At 42.0% G+C, this 13,914-nt stretch overlaps 2 protein-coding genes across 2 annotated transcripts; one reads left to right on the forward strand and one right to left on the reverse strand.

Annotated features, from left to right (window-relative positions):
* Positions 1-207: 207 nt before the first annotated feature.
* mat2aa (methionine adenosyltransferase 2Aa) lies at positions 208-8,407 on the forward strand. The gene is made up of 9 exons (XM_085793561.1): positions 208-586; positions 2,230-2,307; positions 3,256-3,378; positions 4,083-4,195; positions 4,344-4,487; positions 4,625-4,843; positions 4,958-5,140; positions 5,499-5,632; positions 5,756-8,407. The coding sequence occupies exons 1-9, from the start codon at positions 490-492 to the stop codon at positions 5,856-5,858; spliced, it is 1,194 nt and encodes a 397-aa protein (XP_085649687.1). The 5' UTR covers positions 208-489; the 3' UTR covers positions 5,859-8,407.
* Positions 8,408-9,005: 598 nt separating this feature from the next.
* sftpba (surfactant protein Ba) lies at positions 9,006-13,413 on the reverse strand. Its single transcript, XM_085793567.1, has 10 exons — positions 13,310-13,413; positions 13,124-13,176; positions 12,485-12,559; positions 11,631-11,759; positions 11,427-11,540; positions 11,251-11,331; positions 9,959-10,142; positions 9,519-9,577; positions 9,363-9,428; positions 9,006-9,272 (listed from the first exon to the last, which is right to left on the reverse strand). Exons 1-9 carry the CDS (start codon positions 13,359-13,361, stop codon positions 9,372-9,374), a joined length of 804 nt encoding a protein of 267 aa, XP_085649693.1. The 5' UTR covers positions 13,362-13,413; the 3' UTR covers positions 9,006-9,272; positions 9,363-9,371.
* Between the last annotated feature and the right edge of the window lie 501 nt (positions 13,414-13,914).

A 13,914-nucleotide genomic window follows, 5' to 3' on the forward strand; every position in this document is an offset into this window, starting at 1 on the left:
AAAATACTAACATCAATCTAATCAATCTAAAATAAACAGTGGCCTGAGCTGGACACTTTCACCACAACAATCCCTATCAAATAAGTGACTTATTCAAAACAAATAGACTTTACAGCAGCCGTTAAGATGCTTTACTTTACTTTACTTTTCACCTCGGGCAGCATCTATTTTATTTGTCCTCGCGGGGCCACGCCCCCTCGCACCACGTGGTCTGGGCCCAACAACAACATTGGCTGCGGAGAAGTGACTGGAAGGGTCCGAAGAAGTTGTCGGGGCGAATAAGTAGAGCTGTCCGACCCGCAATTAGTTCATCCATCCGGGGAGCAGGAAAGCGGAAAGAGACACAGAGACACAGAGACAGTAGGACACCCCGTGTGAAGAAGAAAAGACCGACAACACCGTGTCCTCCTCCTCCTGAACCGTACTAGTTAGTTTAGCTAACGGCGTGTCGGTGTTTCTGCACAGACTTTTTAATTATTCTTCCAGAAAATGAACTCCCACATCAACGGCTACCACAACCACGACGCCTTCATTGATGAAGACTGTTTCCTCTTCACCTCCGAGTCGGTCGGAGAAGGACACCCCGGTGAGTTTAGTTGTGTTTTTACCTCTCAGTACCCGTAATTAGCCTGGTAGCATCCTGTTAGCCTCCCACACAACAAGGTCATGTGGCCGTGTGTGTGTGTGTGTGTTGTGTTGTGTCTGTCAGCTGTTCGCCGAGGAGCCTCGTTCATCCTCCTTCTCTTCTTAGCTCTGTCAGCGCTGAAAACACGAGCTCCAGGTGAAGTGTAGAAGCAGCACTACGTGTGGTTTAGACGGTAAAAGAAAAAAACACAGCAGCGGTGTTACAGACGGAGGGAAACTCGGGGTTTGGGGTGCTAACAACACGGCGGCTAGCTGCTGAAGCTAACCCCATGTGTGTGTGTGAGAGAGGACTGTTGGTGCCTGTCAATCATGCAGCTACACACCGGGTTTTTAGATGGTTTTACAACGTGTCTGCTCCTTATAAGAAGCTGTCTGTGTGTGTGTGTGTGTGTGTGTGTAGCTGGTGACAAGTATAAGCTGAGGTTGTGTAATTTAAGTCAACATAGCCATTGTTGCATCATGTCAGTTGTTTCCAGTGATGCTGAAACCAGATGTGATATGTGCTCATTAAGGAGCAGCAGGTTTGTTACCACCATTAGGTTAGCATTGTGCTTATAAATAAACTGTGCTGTGGTTAGACTGAAATAAGACTGACGTCAAAATGTTTGATTAAAGTGCAGGAGCAATGTTCATAAGTGAGTTATAAAGTAGTCTGTAGTTTCCTCCATTTCCTATATGTCAGTGTAGCTTAGCTTCAAAATGCCATGTGTAAATACTCTCAGTTAGTGGTTTATTTGGTAAACCCCACTAAAAACTAATTCAGTCCAATAGGACCAGCCCTGAAATGACACCTACAATGTGCAGCTGTTTGCTTCAGCTTTATTTTGAAGGCTCTACCGAGGGCAGATTATTAGTCTCCAAAGTGACTAACACACCTAAATCAGTTTAAAGTTGCAAACTGAACATTATGAACCCTCATTAACGTTGGATTTGTTGCAGGACTGTTGTGTTAGACTGTTGGTGTTGTTTGTCCATCTGTTACATGCAGCTTATTAATTGCTGATTTATTCAGCAGCTTGTCCTACAATACGGCACAGTTTTCTGTCTTACACTGGGGCAGTGGGGGCAGCTGTATTGAAACAGATAATAGGCTTACCAGTACTCCTAAATATAGGTACTGCAGGGGCTGCTGCTCCACTGTGGGTGTAAAGTAGTCACATCCACACACTTTATAGTTAGAGGACAGTAGGAGCGTCTACAGAGATCTCCATTAATGATGTGCTTCAAGGTGATCCTTTATACGTAGCATGTTACACTTAGTGGCTGAAGAAATCATTTCAAACACATCTGAAACAGCTTCACTTGTTCCTGTAATGCTGTCACTCCTGTCCTGAGTTTTATGGGGGAATAAATAGATAATAAAAAGAGTATTTCAGGGAGGATGACTTGACCCTCCAGGACCTGAGGATTGACAGAGGTTTAAACAACTTGAATGCATGAATGCATGCTACTGCCAGCCTGTTATTTTAGACCTTTATTCAGGTTTTTCACAGTGTGTGTATTGATTTCTCTGGAAGAAGAACTTGGATCAAGTGTTTGTGTCGACAGGCGTGTTAAAAAAATCTCTCATGTGTGACTCCACAGATAAGATCTGTGACCAGATCAGTGATGCCGTGTTGGACGCCCACCTCAGACAAGACCCTGATGCCAAAGTAGCGTGTGGTAAGTGCAAAGCAAGATGACCACAGGGGCTCTTTATATGAGTACGTGTTGATGATGTGTGCATGTGTGAGACGAGGCAGGTAGAAAAACATAGAGACTCAACCAAAGGAATGAGCTCTTGGAGCTAAAACCATCAATCCTCTGTGTACTTTTATAATATTTTCTGGTCCGATGAAATGACCATATAATGCACACATGAATACCCCAGAGATTAAGGTCATGAAAGCTTGAAAATACAATCCTCAATAGACTGGATGTTTTGAATTCCAAATTACCTTTATTTGGTCTTTGCTTGTTGGTTTTACCTAAGCCTCAGGATCGTTACCGACTGCCAGGGTATGAAGTTGAGCAACTAAGTCTGAGGATGTATTGGCAGGAAAAATGTCCGACTGTCTGTGAGAACCAGTCTAACCAGTGTTGGCTGGCGATCCACCCAACTTTAATAAGTTGCCACCAACAACTCACAACCAGTAACTTTTATATGTACAGTATATTTGCGACACACATGCAAATTGAAGACACACTGTCACACTGTTTTCATCCTGCTCCAAGACTAAAAGTTTTACATAGTAGATTTAGATGTTGATCATTAAAGTGAAAAATGAAGAAGTCGCCAAATATCGGACAGTCCCAAACTCTCAAAAGTGACGACATACTGTTCTTGTTGGATTAAAGTGAAATTGATTTAGGAGTCTTGACTGTGGTCATGAAAACAGGACACAGGTGGAGGTTGTATTTCTGCTGAAGGACATTTTGATGGACATTTCCACTGTTTTCTTATGCTTCGCAGACCAAACAAGTAATTAATCAATATAGAAGTCAGATTAATATACTGAAAGGGCAACAGAGTTTTTGTCTTTAAAATCGTCCCCTCCACCTCCTTCTTACCCCCACCTTCCTTTTTATTCTCCCTCTCCTCCCTCACACTGCTTGTCCGTGTGTCCACAGAGACTGTTGCTAAGACGGGGATGATCCTGCTGGCCGGAGAGATCACCTCCAGGGCCAACGTCGACTACCAGAAGGTTGTCAGAGACGCCATCAGGCACATCGGCTATGACGACTCCTCCAAAGGTACAGTGATGGAAGCTGGTTGTTGTGAGTTTTAGGGTTGAGATTCATGCAGTTAAAGCAACTAATCAACAATAGAGACTAAAAAAAAAAGGTAAAAGACCTGTTGGTTGTGAGTAATGACCTAAAGCCAATTAGGTTTCCTGTTCAGGAGACGCAGACAGCTCTGCACTCCTCCCAGGTGATGATCTTTCCCTGAGGCTGAACCAGAGGGAGATTCCTGGAAAGATGCAGACACCAGTGTTTTACATGTTACATTACACCAGGGGTGTCAAACTCATTTTAGTTCACTGGTCACATACAGCGCAATGCGATCCCAAGTGGGCCGGGCGATTAAAATAAGAGCATAATAACCTATAAATAACGGCAGCTCTACATTTGTCCCTTTGTTTTAGTGCAAAGAAGTACAGGTATAAGATGTTAACAGTTAATTACTATTCTTTTACAAAATATTTTCAACAACCTGGAATTTTTTGAGAAAGATAAATGCAATTTCAACAATATTATGCCTCTTGTTTATAATTTTCACATTTGGCTGCACGTTTGATGCCCCTGCATTACGCTATTGTGAATGAGACAAACCTAGGCAGACCTGCTCCATGCTGCTTGTTCACACATGATGATGAGTTTAGTTGTACAACATACACCATTTGAAGGAGGATCAGTGTTGAAACTGTTTACTGAGGTTCAGTCGTCTTGTTCTGCAGGCTTTGACTTCAAGACCTGCAACGTGCTGGTGGCTCTGGAGCAGCAGTCCCCCGACATCGCTCAGGGCGTTCACCTGGATCGTAAGGAGGAGGACGTGGGAGCCGGCGACCAGGTCGGAGGGTTCTTGCATTTATGTTTGTGTTTGAGGGGCGCACAGCTGGGTTGACAGGAACCGGAAATAACCACGGTGGTGATGGGAGTTTGTCACGCCGTTTTCTGCTCCGTATTCATGCTGCGGTTTGTGACTGCTCCTCTGACAGGGCCTGATGTTCGGATATGCCACCGATGAGACGGAGGAGTGCATGCCACTCACTATCGTCCTGGCCCACAAGCTCAACGCCAAGATGGCCGAACTGCGCCGAAATGGAACTCTGCCCTGGCTGCGACCCGACTCCAAAACCCAGGTTAGACACACAAAGCGGCGCCTTGATGTACAGATAATGACATCCACGACACAACTGATATAATTTTTTTGGTCGTACATCAATGTTTAATTATTTGTATATTCATAGATTTTTTTTATTTTCTTTGCCCACTTCAGGTGACCGTCCAGTACAGGCAAGACCGAGGCGCCATGGTGCCGCTGCGTGTCCACACCGTGGTGGTGTCCGTGCAGCACGACGAGGGCGTGTGTCTGGATGAGATGCGTGTCTGTCTGAGGGAGCAGGTGGTGAAAGCCGTGGTTCCCAGCGGTTACCTGGACGAGGACACCGTGTACCACCTGCAGCCCAGCGGCCGCTTTGTCATCGGAGGACCGCAGGTGAGACACAAGTGCATCTTTAAGGCATTTAGATCGTTAAAGTGTTATTAAAGTTCATTAAAGTGATGAACTTTAATTGGATGAATTTGAATGTTTCTGTTCTCTCTCCCAAAGGGCGATGCTGGTCTGACTGGGCGTAAGATCATCGTCGATACCTACGGAGGCTGGGGGGCTCACGGAGGTGGAGCTTTCTCTGGGAAGGACTACACGAAGGTGGATCGCTCGGCTGCCTACGCTGCACGCTGGGTGGCCAAATCTCTGGTCAAAGCTGGGCTCTGCAGGCGTGTGTTGGTTCAGGTGAGTGAAAATTGAAATTACAATGTGCGTGCATGTTGGTAGCTTTAGGCCTGAGGGTGTTACTGTTGAGCAAACAAATGGTTTTATTGTGTTTGCTTTATGTGTCAGATGCTGGATGGTGATTTTAATATTGATATTTAACAAATACTAGATAATATTAATAATAATACACTGAACTATTCCAGATCCAGAACCAGATGCAAATTCCAAAGCCAAAACCTTAACTTTCCCCAAATATTTTCAATAATGAAAAAGAGATAGTCTGAATGCTTAATGGTTTTAAGTGTTTTCAGAGTGTCTCTTCCGTCTCAGCTGAAGTTCTTAATGTGTGAATCACTGATAACTTTTTTTTTTTTAGGTAGCCTATGCCATTGGAGTTGCCCATCCCCTCTCCATCTCCATCTTCCACTATGGGACGTCCCAGAAGAGCGAGAAGGAGCTGCTGGAGATCGTGAAGAAGAACTTTGACCTCCGTCCAGGAGTTATCGTGAGGTACGGAGTGGTGTCCAGTTTCATTTTTTTTTGCTGACAAATATAAACAATTAAAATCCTTGTTGTACACTCTTTACCCTTACTTTAAGGCTTTTCTAACTCACTATTTTATTTCTGTCTCAGGGACCTCGACCTGAAGAAGCCCATCTACCAGCGCACAGCAGCTTACGGTCACTTCGGTCGCGACGTCTTTTCATGGGAGGAGCCCAAGAAGCTGAAGTATTGAACCCTCCCCTCTAATCTCCCAGCGGGCCTTAGGTGTATTACAGACAAACCTGTGTGTTTGTCTGCCTCCCTCCCTCCCTCCTCTTCCTCCTCCTCCTCCTCTTCCTCCTCCTTCCTCCCTGCACATACAGCCGCATCACCACAGCCTCTACTTACATGAGAAGATGCCCTTTCCCCACCTGTTGGTGTTGAACATCATACTGTAGTATTTCATTTGTTGAGGTGTTCAGCTGAACAGCTTGTTGGGGAGAGAGAGTGCGTATAGATTTGAGCTCTGTTGCCAACTTCTGCTCGCATGAGTCGCCTAGTTCCCCGACACTGATAGGAAGGAATTATTCACAGTTCACATTCAGACATATTTCCAACTGGACCATGAGCATATTAACCAGTCATGGAAACATTTCTGGTATTCCTCAGCTTTTTAAAATCAAAAACCTCACTGCAGTTTGGACGTAGAACTGATCACTTTCTCTCTCTCTCTAACAGCAACACATTATGTCACATTTCACCAAACTTTATTAAGTTAAAGAGCCATGTTGTGTTGCACCACCTCAGTTCCCCCCTGCTTTTGAAGTTTTAACGGCACAAACGGGGTCAAACACTTTATATAAAAGAAAATCTGCTATCTTTTTGTATCCGTGCTGTCCCTTCAGACCATGTTTTTCTGACGTTTTACAGAGAAGTCAGAAGCTGCTAATGACCATGTGGTTATGTTGGGCTGCACCATGAAATCACTCCATATTCTTATTTAATTTATTTTCGTGGGTTTTTAGATGTCATGTGAATGTTTCAGATAATGTTGAATGTGTCGATGTTCTACTGACCAAGATAAAGCCGTGGTACAGTACTCACCCTTTCCTGACACTGGCTCTGGGTGTAGCTACAGAGAAACCCAGGCTCAGTGACGTCCGGTCAGGGTCAGCCTTTATCCAATGGCAAACACTGTACTTGAAAGATTTATATAGTGGCATTTGACTAGCGTTGGACCTAGTAGTTTGAAACAAAGAAGGACAACTGATTAATGTATCCCACAAGTTACATTATCGACACGGTTTTCCCACTCGGTTGCACACGTTCAGCCCCCCCACCCCCCCCCCCCCCGACAACTTCAGTCGCTCCGGTGTACGATTATAGAAAGTGAAGTGGTATCGAAGAAGAGCAGAGCCGCAGACAGACCAAGACAAAGAGATAAGAAGCAGCGCACAATCAGCTTAGTGAATGTAAGACGTTACTGCTCTCGAGTTAAGTTACGTATGAATGAGTGAATGAATGAGAAGGAACCAGGGATCAGATATGTAAACTTTATGCTCGTGGGTTATTTGTGACTCTTCCTCTGGAACTACACAGCACATTAGTTCTCGGAGTTGTCCCGAAACAGTTAAAGGCTTCTGTTATCAATGTTACATGTACAGTAGTTCCCAAAGTAAATGTTGAGCTTGTGGCTGAAACTTCTTTTTTTATTTATTTATTTATTCATTCATTTTTATAAAGAAACATATTCATTCTTTTCGCCATCACACTGTGCGTCATGGTCGGCACAAGTCACAAAAGTTTTTTTTCCTGCCTTCCTTCCTTCTTTCACTTTGTAGGACATGTTATGTATGTAGTCAAGGTGAGGGAGGAAACGTGCCAGGCACCTCGGCCAGTTTTCTGAACCCAAGCTGTTGTGAACACACAGTATATGCCTTTTTGAATGCTTCCCTTCCTCCTCCTCCTCCTCCTCCTCCTCGACCCTCGTACCCCTGGATGTCTGTCCAAACAATGTGGTTGCATAGTTGACGCTAAGCCAGCCGTAAGCCCCGAGTGAGATTAGCATTCACTGTTAGCGTCGCCGCAGTTGGTCCCTGCTCCGAGCTGTGTGCACAGTTATCGTCTAAAGATGTCTTCATCGTGTAGCTAGATGGCACTGTGTCCCCATACACAACACTGAATCTGAGGCTTTTTTTTTCTACTCCAACACTGATACGTTGTCTTTAGTTTGACTCCTCTGGCATCACCTAGTGGCTCCTTGAGTGTACTACAGAGAAACCTCAAAGGAGCTGTAGGCTGGTGCTACGAGAGCATTTTAAAATTGATCTGTTTGTGATCATTATCTGGTGAACTGACTTAACCTTTCGAAGATTTTTAATTTTTTTGTTTTTACAATGTTTGCGTCCTCCAGCTCACCCACAGACGAGGCCAATGCTCGGTTGGTGTTGTACAGAGAAACCAGCCTGTTTACATGGTCTCCTGTGGGTGAAGGAGGAAGATAATTTTTTCTTCTTTTCTGTTGAACAATTTTTTTTAAAAAGAAAAAGATCGGAAGTGAGTCTGTCAGTGTGGTCGCTGAATGTGTGTTAAAGTGCCTTTTTCTAATTTTCTGCAATGCCCCTTCCCCTTTGCTCCCTGAATACCTGACTTCTTACCTGTTCACCCTGCCCACTCCCAGTTTCTACCCCAAGGCTTTGAAGTTGCCCTCTTCAATGATTCACACTGAGAAGTCTGATTTGTTGTTGAAGTTTCTCTTTTAAACCCTTCAAATAAACTGCACGCTTGCTTGTGCTTAAATGACATGCTTTTGGCTTTTGGCTATTTATTGTGTATCATGAAACATATTTATGTCAGATAATGTTTTTGATTTATTATGTTGCAAGTGTTAATAATCAGTTTGAATCATCATTTTCATGTGGTGGTTGTAACAAAATGGTGTAGAGGGGAAAATTAAAATAGTGAAAAGTAGATGCAGGTATTTAAAAAGAATAGAAGTGAGCAAACTTTCTATTCTGACCGTCGCCTCAGTCAGGAACCATTACCACTGAAGTTAGATTTAACTTGTCATCAGGCTTATGTTAATACAAAGTGTTGACAAACTCAGAAAAAAATCTGAAAAATTGGTGGTTAGCTTCTTTATTGGCAGAAGATCGAGTCTGTGTTTCACCGCCCAAAATACACAGTTCACACCTCATTTAACAAAGTTAATGAAGATCATTCTCCTGAGATCATCTGTGTGTGAAGTTTACAGCAAGACTCTTCATTAAAGCTGATGAAGCCATGACACTTTATATAGTAAAGAGGTTAATACAAAAATGAAAAGAAAATTCTTAATTAAAAGTAGAAAAAAATCAGTGTGCAGCGTAGTCGAAAAACTTAAAGCATTTAACCTTCTGATCCATTCTGGTAATCCTCTATCCTATCTTTTTTTAATATGTTTTCAGCCCAGGTCCCTGATTTCTGTTTCTCTATGCAGAGCGTGTACAAAGCAAAAAAAAAAATCACAAATTGCAGCAGGATACCACATCCCTATCTGAATGAAGTACCGACAAACGGCCACAGCTGTGGAGCAAGAGGAGTAATATTTGCATTTTGGCAGCTTTGGTTTGAAAGAGCTGAGTCATCCACGGTGGCACTGATGTCGACTCATTGTTTTCATCCCAACCTGGAAGAAAAAAAAGCAGTTTAGAGACATTATGCATTTTATATTTTACTTTTTTGATATGTCACAGATCTGTGGTGAAATCCCACCAACCTCAGCCCGTTACAGTGTGTTGTAGTTGAGAGGCTTCCAGGCGAATCTCTGACAGTAGAACAGGGTCTGTGTGGAGCAGAGCGGGTCCATGTAAGTCAATGAGATCACTGCTGTGCATTAATATGGTAACTAACACCATGACTGTTGTTCACTTACTCCACATCTCAGGGCAGTCTGCGTGTCTCTGCACCTGTATGATGCCAAAGTGCACGGGTCTGAGAAAAAGGGGAACAGAGACATTTGAATGATGATTGATTGTTATCAGACACAAGGTTCATTCATTTTGATACTTGATAAATGATCAGGCTTTAGGATGAACACTTTCTGCTTTCAGTTTCTTAGAAATGCCACTAAATTGACAATATTTCTCTCACAGTTGCCATTTGAACTCAAATGTAACAGGGCCAGTGTTATTAGATACACTTGTTAGACTTGGCTATAACGAGTTAAAATCTGCTGTGAACAGTGTTGAGCTAGTTTTTTTTAAATTATACATTTTATAGCCTGAGAAATTAATGAGTCAATCGATCTCAAAGAGATATCCATAATGAAAAAAAAGCTGCAGCCGTGCACAAGTGACTGAAGTACACACTGACCCACAACAGCAGCCTCCTGCCCGTTGCACAGCTGGATGAGAGAGCAGATGGCCTGAGGAGTGGCGTAGCTCAGGACCGCGTCCATCACCGACTTGCTGAACTCGCCGATGATGGTCTCACACTGGTCGCGGTAGGAAGAGGGAAAGATGTGACAGATCTCCTCCAGCAGGTTGATCACAGCCGTCTGAAAAACACAGAGAGGAAAAATGAGCCTGTGTGTGTGGACAGATTATCAGAGCTCACTGAGGTGAAGCCATGACAGCAGAGATTCTCAGCCTGTTCCACTTTAAATCTCAAAAATGTGCTGACTCCAAAACAATAATGACTTGTCAGAGCACTTTTTATTTTATTTTAGTGACACTACTGGACAGTTATCGACTGGTTTGGCATTTCATTGTAATATGTTACAATGACAATAAAGGATATTCTATTCTTTTCTATTACAATTGAACAAAACCCAGGGAACTCAAATTTTCTCTTTTATTTGATGAGTGTGGAGTCACTTGTCTTTCTATAACCGGCTTATCACAGTGATCGGCCTTCATGTGAGAAGGAAAAAGGAAGTATTTTTAACCTGTTTTTAAAAGGTCATTATGTAAAACATAAAAAAAAGTTACTAATATATTTTAGTCATTTCTTATGTATATATTACATTATGTAATTACAGTTCAATTCATCCTATTTGGCATAGTTGGTCCATTTGTAATACCTTTGTGGCCCAGCAGTGGGCCCCCACTAACAGGCTGGGAACCACTGGGAGAAAGAGTGATTATATAAAAGAAAAACTTAATCAAAGATAAATAATAATAATTTAGAAAAAAAAGAGTGAACAGAACTTAACCTCTTGATGCCGTTAAGTTTTCATATCTCTGTGACATTCCTTACAACTGAATTTCAGATAATCCTTTTATCCCTGAGAGTTTATCAGCCAAATTCCTTCGGTGCCGACCGGACACAGAGGACAATGTAAAATCACAGAGTGTGGGCAGATACCAAATCAGTATCTGAAAAGTATTATCACACAGGCAGCCACATGCGTGGAGCAGGTATGTAGGAATATTTGCAGTGCGATGTGGAAAGATCTGGGTCATTCATGGTGGCATGAAGTCGCCCACAGGATGTAAAGGAACAGCAACATGATAACATGTGGTGGTGGTGGTGGGGGGGGGCTGCACTGTTCGCACTGTGGTCTGGAGGCATTCAAATGTCTGTGTGCAGGACAAAAAGACACTGTGTTTGTTCGTATGCACGTTTGTTGCTTCACTGTGTTGTAACTTGTGTGTGTGACTCACCTCTGTCCTCTCTTTAGGCAGCAGGTCCTCCAGAGTCTTGACGAGGAAAAGACAGAAGGAGCATTGTGTCTGGGGCGACGCCTGGTAGACAGACACAGACGGCAGAGGGAGTGAAGCACTAGAAACATCTTTCACAAATACAATGTTGTTCTTTTTGAGCGTTGTACTGAACCTACATTTTCACTTGTCCCTGCAGCCTGGAGGGCGGCGTTCACAAAGTAGCTGAGCATCTTGTCCTGTTTGCCACAGGAGCCACACAGCCCGATCATTTTGCAGACCTGGTCTGGTTTCTACAGAGAGACGGACAGGTGTGTTGAGAGAACAGAAACTCACAGACAGTAAAGCAGAGCAGTCACACGGCTGCTGTTTCTGACACTTACTGCAATAGTAGAAATGAAGTTGATGGCCAGAGGGAACATTTTCTCCAACTCGTCTTTGCAGAGCTTGGCGGTGGCGGGGGGCCCAGGCAGGTGGTCACACACACTTTCAAGGCCGTTCATGATCTTTTTCTAAAATTAAAAAAAAAAAAGTGGTCAGAAAACTGTGGCAATGTTTCATGAATAGATTTGTTTCTATTAAACCTAATTTTCTTCAGATCTTTGAAAGCACAGAGATTGTTACACTTATAGAAACTCATTTTAATAAGTAATAGAATATATTGTAAATCATTACATTATAATTCATCTATCATTTAAATTAAGATTACTCTCAATGACAGTAAAGTTATCGCAAGTTCTCGCTCTAAAGAAACCCAACAAACATAAAATAAAGGTCATATAAGTTCCTCTTTCATGGACTAAGATAGAGAATAACAATATATTTATGTTTTGACTCAGTGACCAGGTCACACTCAGAGAAAGGGGATTTTCAATGTTAAATAAGAAACAGAAACTGTCTGTTAAATTTCATTTCAGTTTTCTGTGGCATAGAGAAGAGGAAGTACAAAAAGAGGCCTTTCCTTTATTGTGTGTTTGTATTTCACTGATGGCTGATTACAAATGATTTGTATCTCAAAGTGTGAAGAATGTGATCAACAGATAAAGGAACAGGTGGGGGTATTGACAACCGTCAGGGGTATTGATTTTTTTTTTTTTTTCATAAAAAGTATTCAACCACAGATCCTAGATCTGAGATAGCAGAGTATGTTTTTTAATCTTGACTTATGAATATAGACATAGTTCTGTTATCAATGAGCAAATATCAGTGTTTGCTGTTGGTCAGCTGTTACCCTCACCTGGATGTCTGCATTGGAAAGCAGATCGACAAGGAGCTCAATTATTTTGGTGCAGTCCTGGCAGACGTCACCGTTCTGGGTAGAAAACCACACAAGTCACATCATGAAAATTAATTAGCACCTAGAACTGATCAATTCACATCTGCCTAATTCTTAGTTGCATTTGTTAAAGATAAATTACACTGATGATTTCATTTACGGCCGTATCAGTTCCACAAGATTCAAGACCGAAACACGAAGTAAGCGTGAAAGTTTTGCAGCTACTTTGAATTTCATGAAGGTGCTTCCTGATTTTGAAGAAATGCAAATCTCAGATCTCTCTAACAGAGGTCAACACCATTGTTTTACACATCTCAGTTTGTTTCAAAATTCATTACGTGCAGTTTCAATCACTGCATGACTGGTCTTCAAAATGAAAAAATGGTTATGATAAATATAAATGCATCATAACACACACAATTAGGTCACAGCATACATTTCCTAAACCATTTTTTTGGGGGATATTGTAAAGTCACTTTTTTTAATGATACTTGTGGTTTCAGTAAATCGTGCTTTTAATCAGATTATTTTTTTTGTGTTTAATTTATAATGTTTTCCAAAACACTGTTTTGTTGTAATAAATAAAGAATCATCACTCACTGGTCTCGTAGCCTCAGGAACAGTCTGCAAACTATCTGCATGTAGAGTCAGAGCTGTGGAGATGAATGGGCATCGTCACTATACATAATCTCATTGCTTGAATTTTTTGGATTTCACAAAAAATAAATAATAATAATAATAATAAATAAATAATAAATTACAGCTGATAAAGTTGCTGTGTCTTACCGTTGCAGTGCAGACCAATGGAGAGAAACAGCAGGAACGTGAGCAGGGCCATTCTTCCTCAGTGAAGTTCAGGGTTTGAGCTGGACGTCTCCTCAGATCTGTGCAGGGAACTGCAACTGCACCTTGTATTTAACACAGCCCCCTGCCACCTATGATGATCCCCACCAACCAGAATTTGTGACCAAAGAAAAAAAAAAACCTTCTGATTTTTTTTTTTTTTTTTGCAGGACAGGAGAGGAACAGTTTTTTTCTATCAGCTAATATTAGCCAAGTGTCATACCCAGTTCCTCAAACCAAGGTGTGAAAACTTGATGTATTTGAAGTCCAATGTTGTGTGGTCTTCATATTTATATTTATGCTGGTAGCCATCTTTTAAACACGCAACTACAGTGTTTCAAATTATTCTATTTTACTGTTTTGTTTATTCACATGGTGAAGACTAACATATATGTATGCAGTTACATATAAAGAGCTTTGCACATAAGCAGCTCAATCACAGAACCTCACTGAGTGAGTGTTGTTTTTAAAGTTACGTAAAAAAGAAAAGAAAAAAAGAAAAAACTAATTGAGACTATAACGTACTGAGTACACTGAAGCAAATTGTC

This window comes from Trachurus japonicus, chromosome 12, assembly GCF_045865225.1.
Source record: "Trachurus japonicus isolate A0001 chromosome 12, Traja_1.0".
Classification (NCBI taxonomy): Eukaryota; Metazoa; Chordata; class Actinopteri; order Carangiformes; family Carangidae; genus Trachurus; species Trachurus japonicus.

Bases quoted from the DNA above. Each gene is read 5' to 3' on its own strand.
- mat2aa (XM_085793561.1), top strand. From the start codon at position 490: ATGAACTCCCACATCAACGGCTACCACAACCACGACGCCTTCATTGAT. The intron at 3,379-4,082 runs GTACAGTGATGG...CTTGTTCTGCAG, and splicing joins CTATGACGACTCCTCCAAAG to GCTTTGACTTCAAGACCTGC. The intron at 5,633-5,755 runs GTACGGAGTGGT...TTTCTGTCTCAG, and splicing joins CGTCCAGGAGTTATCGTGAG to GGACCTCGACCTGAAGAAGC.
- sftpba (XM_085793567.1), bottom strand. From the start codon at position 13,361: ATGGCCCTGCTCACGTTCCTGCTGTTTCTCTCCATTGGTCTGCACTGC. The intron at 13,177-13,309 runs GTAAGACACAGC...TCATCTCCACAG, and splicing joins CATTGGTCTGCACTGCAACG to CTCTGACTCTACATGCAGAT. The intron at 9,429-9,518 runs GTAAGTGAACAA...TGCTCCACACAG, and splicing joins AGACTGCCCTGAGATGTGGA to ACCCTGTTCTACTGTCAGAG.